Here is a 12,890-nt window from a genome sequence, read left to right on the forward strand (position 1 = left end):
TAAGATTTAAAATTATATGTAAATAAATAAGGGTAAATATCATGAAAATCCCTTAATTATACCTGCTTCATCAAAAATACCCTGAAAATTTCGAAATGTTCTCTAAACCTTCAAACTATCAGATTTTTATCAAATATATCCCGCATCTATTTTTTCCGGTCACCAAATACGTGATGTGGCTCGCCGGATGCCACAATGTAATTTATATATATATATTTTAAATGCAATGGTAAAAACGACGTTGTTTCGTACCATATCATTTAAAAAAATCCTCTCTAAAATTCAAAATTCACTTTTATCGTGTTTGAAATTCACGCTAATAACCTAGAATTAGGGATACACACGGTAGAATATGGTACGAAATGAAGTTATTTTTTCCATGTCATTTAATAAAAAAAATAGAATATAAATTACATTGTGACATTCGGCGAGCCACATCACGTTTCTGGTAACCAAAAAGTAGATGCAGGATATATTTGATAAAAAACTGATAGTTTGAAGGTTTAGAAAACATTTCGAAAGTTTCAAGACATTCTTGATAAATTGGGTGTAGTTTAGGGATTTCCATGATATTTATCCAATAAATAAATCGATAATATATGGTGCATGTACCTTTCCCGTTTAAATGTTTTTTTCCTTTTTATTTATTGGATGTTAGAAATAATAGAGTAAAAGTATGCAAAAACAAAGTCACAGTTGGTTCATAAATCCTACTATATCTTTATCAACAATTCAATGTGCATCTCAGGACATTAATTTAATTATACAAAATTATTAATATATAGTATAAAGGTGTTTTCTTACCGTATAATATTTAGCTCCATTTAAATAAGACAGCTCATTAATAATTGGAATAAACATTATTGCACAAGTACAAACGTGGAGTAAATTTAATTCACAATTTTTATTGCTTGTATTTTTCATTTCATCAATTACATATTTACAAAATTCTAGTATTACTCCCTCCGTCCCACTGTATCTGAGACTCTTTCTATTTATGGCGTCCCACTGTAAGTGAGATTATTTTCTTTTTTGATAAAAATTTTACCCTTTAAACATATTTTTACTTTTTCACCTATAAATAAAATACATTTTTCCTAATTTTCGTGTCCAAAAAAAAGGTCTCACATACAATCGGAGAAGGTGCATTTGGTTTAAATTATTAGGTGTAGCATCTTACCCAACCTAGGAGTTCTAGGCTTCTAGCTATATATATATATACACACACATTAATTTAAACTCGGCCTAACATTTAAACTTAGTCAAACTAACTACTAGTAATAAATAAATACTAATATGTACTGCCAAGTTAGCAGGAAAAAAAAATGTCAATCCCTAAATCCATAGTTTATTCAATTAAGCTAAATGGTCCACTAATCAAAATGCCCAAGCTTTAACGAAAACACATATTAAAATTTGAAAGAATATTGCATACTTATTGATCTTAATTATACAACACAACATACAAATAAAAATAAATTAAATGCTAACGAATATGAAACTATAATTGCATGTCGGAATATGAAATTATGAGTTGAAATTTGCAACAACTATTTCAGTAATATATACCTTTTATTTTATGAATTACACGAGATATCTATAATATATAATTAAATAAGTTACTATTTGCATGTACCGTGACCTCTACACCATATAAAGATGGAAAAATAATCGTACGTAGGCGAGATCATTACATTACACAAAGGTGAAAAATTACACTACGCGCAAGCGGGATTAAGCCTATGACATCTCTTGTGAGAGTGTCTTTGGATGCATCAATTTTGCCACTTAAAGTAGGCTTGGCATTATTTCAGTAATATAGTAATATTGAATAATTCCTCCATCTACACGTGCGCACGCACAAACAATTGTATTATTTAATTTAAATATACTATTTCACTTCTTTTATTGTAACATTTTCTTATAAATTATAACATCGGTACTTTTTTTTAAGGTTAATTTTCTATAAATACACGAACTATATCCAAATTTTAGTTTTTAACTTAAATCTATTTTTTTGGTCAAAAGATACATAATTTTTTTAAAAAAAATTGACCTGAGTCGAAAGTTCCTTGACTAATAACCTGTTTGTTTGAATTTTGATGGGCAATCTGAAGGTACTATTGAAAAGCTCTTGACTTTTTAATGATATTTATATTGTTGGATTTTAGTAATCAGAAGTGGTAAAAAATTTGCATAAAAGTTGATGTTATAAAACTATATATTTTTCTTTTCTTTTTTTCGACCACTTCTAGTGATCAAAACTTAACAGTATAAATATTATTAAAAATATAATCAATAGCTTTCGAACGGTAGCTTCAGACTGTCCATAGGAATTCATACAATCAAGTTATTCACCAACAAACTTTTAAATTCAGGTCAAATTTGATAATATTAAAAGTTTATGTCTTTTTTTACCAAAAAGATAGATTTGATTTAAAAACACAATTTGGGTGTAGTTTATGTATTTATAAGCAATTAATCTTTTACTTATGATAATTCCAAATCCTACAAATATAAATATATTAATATACTCCCATTTTAATTAGAAGGTTAATTAACACGCTAGTACCCTATTATACCCTCATTTACTTATCCAAATAAAATTAAACCTTCTCAACATTAAATAATTGGTTAAGTTTTATGACGGGCAGGTATGTAAGTTAATTAACCAAGGTTGTTTAATAAAAACATCGATCATCAAAGCATATAACTAAGCTAGTTTCATATCTTTTTGGCATTGATTATTGCAAATTAAATTTTACTACTTCAGAAGTACAACTCTGTAACAAGATTCAAAAGTTTTCAAACTTCATTTATAATTATGATTATGATACCAAAGAATAGTATTAAATTTTCCATGAACCTAAAATTTCTAATGTACTACATGACCTATTTACACCTCACTATTCCCAATAAATATTTTTCTAGAATGTGATATGTCGCTCGCCATTTGTGAGCACTTTGCGCGAACATCGTAAAATTTAATTAGTGTCAAGTTTTTTTTTTAATAACCAAATTAAAAAATTATTCCATCCGTCCTGCCCAAGATGTTACATATTCATTTTCGGGCCGTCCCAACGAAGATGCTACATTTCTATATTTGACAAAAATAAGGAATTTTAAACACTTAATTAACATTAATTAAGTATTTCTTTATTACACTATCTCTCCTACTTTATCACTTTATTACCTTCTCTTTCTTACTTTATCACTTTATTATTATACATTTAAAACATTAATCTACAACTCCTTAAATCTCGTGCCGAAAAGCAAATGTAGCGTCTTGGCTGGGACGGAGGGAGTATATAATAATAATAATCAGATTTGAAGTTGTATATTCTTTTTTCCTATTATCTTCAAATAGATTAATTAAAAAGATAAATCAGATTTTGATTTAGTATTTTACAAATTTGATCATCAGGAAAACAATCTATAAGGTATTATAGGGAGTAAAATAATAATATTAAAAAGAAGAAAGTACTGAAGATAGCTAGATCAGAAATTAAGTTAATCTACTTATATATTTAGACATTAATAAGACATATATCGATAATAAATTTTGTAGATGATTACTCAATTTCATTTATATTTCAACTTAATTAATCATGAACAATCGTACTAGATTCAATTCAATATTGGATCATTAATATGTTCGAATCGACTCTATTATATGTCACGCCATTGGATTAGAGGCCTTAGGTAGACATGGTGAAAATGATTTAAATGCTACTTAATTGTAATTTATTAATGTTTAATACACTAATCACAATCAAGGTGCTATGCAATTTCTATGTCCCCTTTGAATTATAGTTTAATCATGATTGATAAATTTTATAATTTATTCCCAATAATCTATTGCGGAGATGTAATAACTCTTTTCAAATCAATGCCATTCATGAAACTCTTTAAAGTGCCATTAATTAAAATGGGAAAGAGCTTATTTTATACGCCTTTAAATTTCCCATTTTATTGATACTTAATTAATTACTATCATCACAAACTTAAGTTGTAAAACCAGTGCCCTTTTATTGTTAAAGGCACAAATTCACTAATTTTGATGAGAGTGGTTGGCAAAAGTGACATTCCATTATTTCTGCACCGTATTTATATTTAAAACACAATAATTGTTAGGGGTGAGCCTTTAGTGGTTTTAGTTAACAATTATAAATAAAATTTTAAAATTTAAACTTTAAAACTATAATTAAAAAATTTGCAATAGCGATTAGCCCAATATTGGATCGGCCAATCCAATTATTCAATGATTAATCATACATGTAAAAGTGGTACCATGTTAGACTATAGATTCAAAGAACGCATTTTTTTTTTTTTTAATTACATGAGATAAATTTACAATATCATCGAATAAATCATTATATCGTACATAGACGGGACCTCTCCACGATACAAAGATGGAAATATATTACATTGCATGCACGCGGGATCCCTACGTCGCACGCAGGCGAAATTGAGCGCAAGACCATTCGCAAATGAGAATTTTGGAGTGCATGAACTTTGTCATTTGAGCTAAGTCTCACTGGCCAAAGCACACAATTTTAAAAAGGGTTAATCGCATATAAATTACTGAATTTTTAAATAATTCTTATTTTGTACACAAATCTTAAACTTTATATTAAAAATATTCGATTTTTTTTTTTCTTCTCATTTTACTATCTCTTCTGATTTTGGTGTGATGACATGACATAAATATACTCGTTTGACATTAAAAATAGAAACATTAAAAATAGAAACAACAGTCTTATTGTTGAGTTGGATGGAAAGTCCTAAATCTCTTTTATTTCTATTTCGTCTCTTTCCCTCCTTAGTTATCTAATTGAAATTGTAACAACAAATACATTGAATTCCTTCGATTCCTTGAATTCTTCTTATCGGAATTTTTGTTGCTTTTGAAATTGTAGCAACACTAAGTAAGATTTCGACACGTAGGATTTCAAACGACTACTCTATCATTAAATTTGGTCGAAAAATGAACGAGATATCAAAATGAGAAAAAAAGTAATAGTTGAATAATTTTAATGCAGATTTTAAAGTTAGCGTGCATAATAAAAATTGTATACCATAAAAATTAGTACAACTTTGAGTGGCTAATCCAATAGAATAAGCTTATTAACAAAAGTAATTAGTAAATAATTCAATACTCCCTCTTTTCCATTGATAATGGCTCGTAACTGTTCGGCACAATTATTGAGAAGAGGAATTAAAAGATAAAAGTAATAGAAAGTGGTGGAGCTCACAACTTTTTGTTTTCGTCTGTCTCATTGATAATGTGGTTTTCTTTTTAAAAAATGTCATTATCAATGGGACAGACAAAAACGAAAAGTGAGTCATTATCAATGGGATGAAATAAGAACAACATTTATATTAAATATATATTAATAAGAATATAATTACTTTATGAGTAATTAATTACATATAAAATAAAAAACAAACCATTATCCCGAATTTCAAATTAGAAAAATAACGATAGCAATTTGTTCACTTAGAGGGTGTTTGGCTAAGCTTACTTTGAAGAGCTTATAAGATGTAATTTTTTAAGAGCTTATAAATTGTCAAAGTATCTGGGTAAATGAGCTTATAAGTTAGAGAGAGAATTTTTAGTTAGTGAGAGAGAATCGAAGAAAAATAAAATTAGAATGATATATGATGAAAATAAAAAATCATAGTTGAGTTTTTTTTATAAAATGAGTGTTGCTTATAAGATAATGAGAAAATAAGTTGGAGTAGATGAACTTATTTTCTAGAGAGCTTAAAAGCTCTTAGAGCTTAATTTTACGATTTATAAGCTGTTTAAGAGCTTATTTTGCCAAACACTTTGATGGAGCTTATAAGCTATAGGCTGTTTTGAAGATCTTATACGCTTAGCCAAACACCCTCTTAATCATATTTCTAGACAATTTCGTTATTGTTTGTCAATTAATTTGATTAATTAAACAAAGAAAAAAAAAGTAACAATATAGAAAATACTGTAAAATAATTAAATTCTATTTTTATTTAAATTAAATTAAATAAATCAAAATTTTCTCAATTGAACTAATTTGTGGGTGACCACGATTTAGCTACATAGATTTATTGAATGGTTATACGAGTATTTGTTGAACGATCACACTCACCAATACAATGTGAGTGGAATCATAATTAAGCTAAGATTCAAAGTGAAACAATTTTTTTAAAAATGATAAAGTAGCATGTTTCTTAATCCCAAGCAAAGTGTAGGTCTAACTTGAATTAAATGTAGGTCATAGTCTTGGCAGAGGAGCCTCACCATGGAGGTGGGGGCTGTGTGGTTTCAATGTGAGAGAGAGAGCTTGAGAAATAAAGAGCATTAAAATGTGATAATTAAATATGCAGTGCATCTAAGTTAGATCTGTCTACTTATTCTTCACTCACATATCAAACTCCAATCTTGATATTTCAAAGAAATAACCAATGAGAGAGAGAGAGAGGAAAAAAAAAATCTAATTTTCAAGAAATATGAACTATGTTGTGAAACACAATCAAAGTATATATATTTTTCTCTTATATTGAAATGTTACAAGTTCATCATATTGATGTAAACATGTGACTAAATGGGAAGCAAATCTAACATCACCTTTTCAAGTTCCATACACAAACTAGGCCCCCCACCTCTCTCTCTCTCTCTCTCTCTCTCTCACACACACACACACACACACACAAACACACACACACACACACTAGAACAAAGTTTGTAGCAAGTAGTAAAGTTCAATCACATAGAGACTTTAGTGTTTGATATCACATGGTGCAAGAGAGCTTTAATTTGGTGCCAACCACATTTAGCATACCTATCCTAATCCACCAAATCAGTCAAATCTACTAAAATAAAAACATCTAATTCTTGTAATCTATGTCTACTAGTTCTAACTAGCCACATCTTGACTCAAAATAAGGGGAAAAAAAAAAACCATTATTAGCAAAGGGGAAATGAAGCTAGTGCTACAAGTATTATTTTCAGAATGTGGAGTAGCATTTATGTAAATGAGTGTGACATTGAACGATAAAAATCTTGAATTGACCATCATCATACATTTTAGAGCTGCCTAAGGCTACAAAGACTCAAGATTAAGGCAATCTGCAGTTCACAATATAATGAGACATAAATTCGAAATTCGAACAATTATACAGACTTCCTAATGTAAAAGGGCCATCATAGATTTTCTTTTTTTTTTACATTTTGCCTCGTGCTATAGGTGCAAGTGAAATATGTGATTCGTTGCCAAGAACCGTCGTTGTATCGTAAATGTGAAACCAAAACTACACAAGAGTACCTACCTTACAATGGAGCGGCTCGATTTTGGCTTCACTGGGATCCAGACGGTAGCTTCCACAGTTTCTTCGTTGCTACCAGGACTTTCTCCCTCTGATGTGAGTCGGGTTCTTTGTCGTGTACGGAGGTCCTCCATCTTATGGCACGAGAAATTCGTTCTATTTTGTCAATCACTTCGGGTGAATCTCTAATGACAACCGTGCCTTCAGGACGCAGCATTCTATCAATTTCCACCATCAGATCTACAATGTTACACCTGCAATCACGACGTTCAAACATGAAATAGGGACTTAAAACGGAAGATTTTCTCAAGAAATGGAGTGACTTGAATCATCACAAGTTTGACAGAAAAAAAAAAAAAAAAAGAACGAATAATACCTGGTCTTTCCAGAACTGGGTTCTTTAACAAGAGACTCGATATCAGCAACATGAATCAAATCATAAGTACGAGGATACGTTGAGAAAGGCTCACACCTACAAGCACCAGAGAGAAAATAATAGGGATATTGAGAATATGAACAAAATCACAAGTCACATTGAACACTAGATACGCAAAAGACTGCATAAATGGATGAATGCTAGAGAAATAACGAGCAAGGGGGAAATGTTACTTCCACGCACCAATCATGGAAAACTCCTATAAGTCCTCGGTCATAAATGACATCAAGGGTTGAAGGCTTGCGAGCAGGAACAACGTTCATTACCCAAACAGGATCAGATATTATGGCCGCTGCAAAACCTCCAAAGAATGCATTCATATCCATGACATTTCGTATTGATGGAGTTCCAAGTTTTATGTTTAAAGAATTCTTGTAGTAAGCAACCCTCCTTGCCCATCTTCGCTTGTCAGCTTCAAACACATCAATTCCATTTCGTATGACACTGGCCCTCGAAGGAGCTGTTGTCAATCTCTCGGGCCATTTTGGAATTGCTCCAACCGCGTATTGTCCCTTAACAGAGGATGTCCTGCTAACACATTGCTTCAACTTGATGTACCTGCAAATTCAGTTAAATCAGTTCTGCAACGAGCATGCATCAATAACGTACTGATCGAGCTCACCTTAGTAAATATATGATAACTTTGAAACAGAAAAATGATCAAAGCTGATCAAATGAGATAATAACAAACAGCTTCTGAAGCATAATTACCATGCGAAAGTCGGGTCATCAGATTCATCACACAAGTTGAGCCCAAATTCATTCAGGTTGGGATGGCATGAATCCCCAATCGGCTTTTTCCAGATGGCAGTGTTCCCATCTACAACAATCAGCTCGTAACACAAAGATCTGGCAACTGACTGCAGCTCGGCCCATTCCTTATCTTGTTTAGGCCACTGTACAGGAGGTCCAGATATGACTAGGTAGCCTCCCGGCCGAAGTAACCGATCAACTTCAAGAAAATACGTAGCATCTGCACAAGTTCAAGTGATACACGTTAAGAACAGTGACACATACGAGGTAGTGGTAAACCATTAGGAAGAGGACTTACTATATGCAGTGAAAGGTATCAAACATCGAGAACAGTGAACCAAATCGAAAGAAAACCCAGAAAACGGAAGTCTACGCGTGCCAAGCATGGCAACAAAAGTTGGTACTCCTCTCTCCAAAGCGAACTGTATCTGTGCTTTATGTGAATCTCTCGGGGCAAAGGAAAGAGTTAATATCCCTTCAGAAAGCATGTATCCACCAAAACTAGCGACCTAGAAAACGAGAAACAAAATGTTCAAGACATGTATTCAGTAATAAGCGTTACAAGGTAACAGGGAAAGAATCCCTACCCCACACCCCATGTCGAGAGCTGTCCTCAAAGCTCCCCCAGCTATAGGAATATACTGTTTAAGCTTTTCGATATATTGCTCAGCTCCATCCGGGAACATCGTACCACCACCAGGAAATATGAAGTACGGACCTTCCCTCTTCATCCATCCCTGGTGGCCTTTCCTATCTGCTATTTTATTGTACGGCATGTTATTGTGCCATATCTGCGTACAAAACACATAACTAATGATCACGTGAGCCAAACCAAACGTTCAATCGCTTCTACCAGGCTGCGTAGCGAACCTTCAACCCTTCAACGGCATTACTAGATGCACAAATGCATATACTAATCAACACTATCACTGCAACTGAACACATACAGCATCCAATTGAAACAATCAAAAGAATCTGCATATACACATATATATATACAAACATTTCAAGCAAGATCAAAGATTCATTCAACTTCAAACATTCCCATCATGTTGAAACTCCACATCTCATATCTCCTAACAATGAACAAGCTAAAATAAACTTCCCAAAACCAATTGAAACTACTTAATTAAAGGATCAATTGAAAAATTGAAAAAAAAAATAAAAAAATAGATGACCTTATGCAAGCTCTCCGGCCACTGCACGGGGACCTTGTAGCCGTCGGGCGGCGGGATCAAGCAGAGCGGCGTCTCCTCCGGGCGAGGGCAATGCCTCTCCCTGTAAAAATTCATGTCCCTGCTGAGCTGGCTGTTGATTCTGGGATCCTCACACGGCATGTGATCCACCATATCGGCGGGGCAAGCGTCGATCGCCACCGCCTGCCGCCCGTGCTCCACCAGCGCCACCAACCGCCCCCGGTGGCGCGGATCCGACCGCAGCAGCGTCTGCCGCCCCGACGCCGCCAGCGAGTCCCCCAGCGGAGTGAAGACTAGGAGGAAGAAGAGCAGAACCGCCGCGAAGAAGGCGGCCACGATTGCATCCAGCAGCCGCCATTGGCGCGCGTGCCGGTGCTTGGAAGACGGCAGATTCAAGAGGCCCATTTGCTAAATTCGCTCTCAACTCAACCGCAGATGCTTCAAGATCTCATCTTTACCACTAAAACACACACACACTGCGGAGTGTCACTGTGTTTCTTGAAGATCTCAAGTCCGAGGCTGCACTACTGGCTGTCAAGATTCAAGCTCGCTGTTTTTCAATATCCTATTTTTTTTTTTTTTTTTTTTTAATTGGCCAATTAGGAGTTGATGTGGTACAAGCTACGCTGCGTAATGTACAATAACTTCAAAGAGTGAAATTGAAGCTAAAAATCTAAAATAATGGCCACGGTTAGTTCCACAACTTGCGTGGGTTTCATGTTATGTTATTCTAATTTGTTTCAATTTTCCACATATCTACGACCATTTAATTAATACTAATATTGGATCTAGAGATATCAACCGACCTAAGTGGAATAATCATTGTGCTAGATTTGTATACAATTAGTCTTAGTAATACGTCACAGTCATAATAGTATCACTGCTACATTTTGTGTTATTTTTTGTAGTTATTACATTGTTGTGTATGATTGGAAATAGCCACTGATACGTCCAATATATCCACAGCCCAGCCACTAGTCGAAGCTCAGCAAGAAGCGCCAGCCCAGCAAGAAGAGCCAGACGAGTCCAGCCTAGCCCAACGTCGGACGCGCCGCGAGATTAAGAAGCCAGCCCGTTTCAATGTTTAAGGGCCCATTTTATTTTCTTTGTTGCGTTGCCTAGGTCATATATATTAGACTAGGGTTTTGTTTGTTGCTTATGTTATGAATATTTTGATTAAGAACTGATTCTTGCGTGATCGTGAGAGTTTGATTTGGAGTTTCACGTTCTCCTCAACGTGATTATTAATACATCTCGTATTAATTGGTGCTTTCATTGCCGTTTTCATGGCCTCCGAAGTCCCTGCTTGGCAACGACATCTCGACGCCCAGAACGCCGCCCTCCAGAAACAGATCGACGAACTCGTCGCTCTATTCAAGTCTTCCCACCAGTCGTCTTCCTCACACGACAGCCCCAAAAGCGGCCGTCTTCCGCCGATCCGCCTCGAGGTACCACGCTTCGACGGCGAAGATGTCCACTCTTGGATCTTCAAGATCGAACAATACTTCAGTTTTCATCACACCCCCACGATCAACGCCTCCAGATCGTGGCCTTTCATTTCGATGGCAAAGCATCTACATGGTTCCAATGGTTGCAAACGCAGGGCATGCTATCGACTTGGCCAGATTTCCTGTCACGGGTTCGTGCCCGGTTTGGTCCTTCCCAGTTTGAGGATCCCGAGGGTTTGTTGGCAAAACTCACGCAACAAGATTCGGTGGCCGAATATCAAACTACTTTCGAATCTTTGATGGGTCGCGTCTCGGGTATCTCGGAGCCCTTACTTATCTCTTTTTACATATCCGGCCTCAAGCCGGCGATTCGCAGGGAACTCCAGATGAATCGTCCCTCTTCTCTGGATGAAACCTTTTCTCTTGCACGGATTTTTGAAAGCAAGTTTCTGGATATACCACCCGACTCTCGTAGTTTTGCCCGCCCATTCTCTCGGCCGGCCACTACACCGCCAGCGCCCCCGCGCCCTCCTTCAGCCAGCCCCACCGTCCCACCTCCATCGGGACCCCCAGCCACCTCACCCAGCGTACCACGCCGTGACTTGCCCTCCACCATTCCAGTTCGCCGGCTGACCCCGGCAGAGACACGTGAGAAACGTGAGAAGGGGATTTATTTTAATTGCGACCAGAAGTGGAACTCGGCCCACCGCTGCAAATCCAAGAGCCAAGTCTTGCTCTTATAGGGTGAAGAACCCGACATCACCGAACCGGACGTCGATCCAGATCCGAGTCCTGTTCCGTCCACGAAGGACTTTATTCTTGCGGATGTGTCCAGCCTACACACTCTTTCAGGCTCCTCTCAACCGCGCTCTCTCCGTTTATGGGGCACTTTATGTAACCACCGCGCCCACGTCATGATCGACAATGGCAACACACATAACTTCATTTCTCCTGCCCTCGCAGAGCGCCTTCGGCTCCCTCTCACTCCGATTCCTGGTTTTCGAGTATATATTGGCAATGGTGATTCGATCAATTGCCAACACAAGTGCGTCGCTACACCCCTCGATCTGCAGGGAACGACATTTACCATCGATCTATTTGTGTTGCCCATCAAGGGACCTGATATTATCCTTGACATGCAATGGCTTGGCCAAGAGTTGGGCCGTGTTACACATGATTATAGTCGCAGCCTTATGGAGTTCACTTGGCAAGACACGACGGTCATTCTCCAGGGCGACACCTTCCTCAGCTCCCGGGAGATACGTTTTTCTATGCTCCAGTCTATGCTGCAGTCCGACGAAGTCCCTACCATCTTCGAGATCTGGCTCATGCATTCCGAGTCGCCGCCTGACCCAGCACCACCAGCTCTGGACCTCCACGGTATTCCACTTGCTTTTCATTCTGTTTTGCTGGAATTTTTGGATGTTTTTGTAGCGCCACGCGACCTTCCCCCTCGTCGCTTGTTTGATCACCGTATTCATTTGGAGCCCGGTGCTAAGCCGGTCAATGTTCGACCATATCGTTATCCTTACTTCCAGAAGACTGAAATGGAGCGTTTGGTCCGCGACATGCTCGACCAGGGCATCATCCGCCCCAGCCACAGTCCATTCTCTTCACCGGTGCTTCTCGTCAAGAAGAAGGATGGGTCCTATCGCTTTTGTGTGGATTATCGTGCCCTCAATGCCGTCACTGTTAAGGATAAGTTTTCCATTCCCACGGTGGACGAGTTGATCGATGAACTGGGCAGTT

General features: G+C 36.5%; 1 protein-coding gene across 1 annotated transcript; it reads right to left on the bottom strand.

Moving 5' to 3' along the window:
* Positions 1–7,029: 7,029 nt before the first annotated feature.
* LOC130999165 (probable pectin methyltransferase QUA3) lies at positions 7,030–10,430 on the bottom strand. The gene is made up of 7 exons (XM_057924666.1): positions 9,676–10,430; positions 9,085–9,288; positions 8,796–9,006; positions 8,456–8,717; positions 7,928–8,302; positions 7,685–7,780; positions 7,030–7,562 (listed from the first exon to the last, which is right to left on the bottom strand). The coding sequence occupies exons 1-7, from the start codon at positions 10,096–10,098 to the stop codon at positions 7,340–7,342; spliced, it is 1,794 nt and encodes a 597-aa protein (XP_057780649.1). The 5' UTR covers positions 10,099–10,430; the 3' UTR covers positions 7,030–7,339.
* Positions 10,431–12,890: the final 2,460 nt, after the last annotated feature.

Source organism: Salvia miltiorrhiza, chromosome 8 (assembly GCF_028751815.1).
Source record: "Salvia miltiorrhiza cultivar Shanhuang (shh) chromosome 8, IMPLAD_Smil_shh, whole genome shotgun sequence".
NCBI lineage: Eukaryota > Viridiplantae > Streptophyta > Magnoliopsida > Lamiales > Lamiaceae > Salvia > Salvia miltiorrhiza.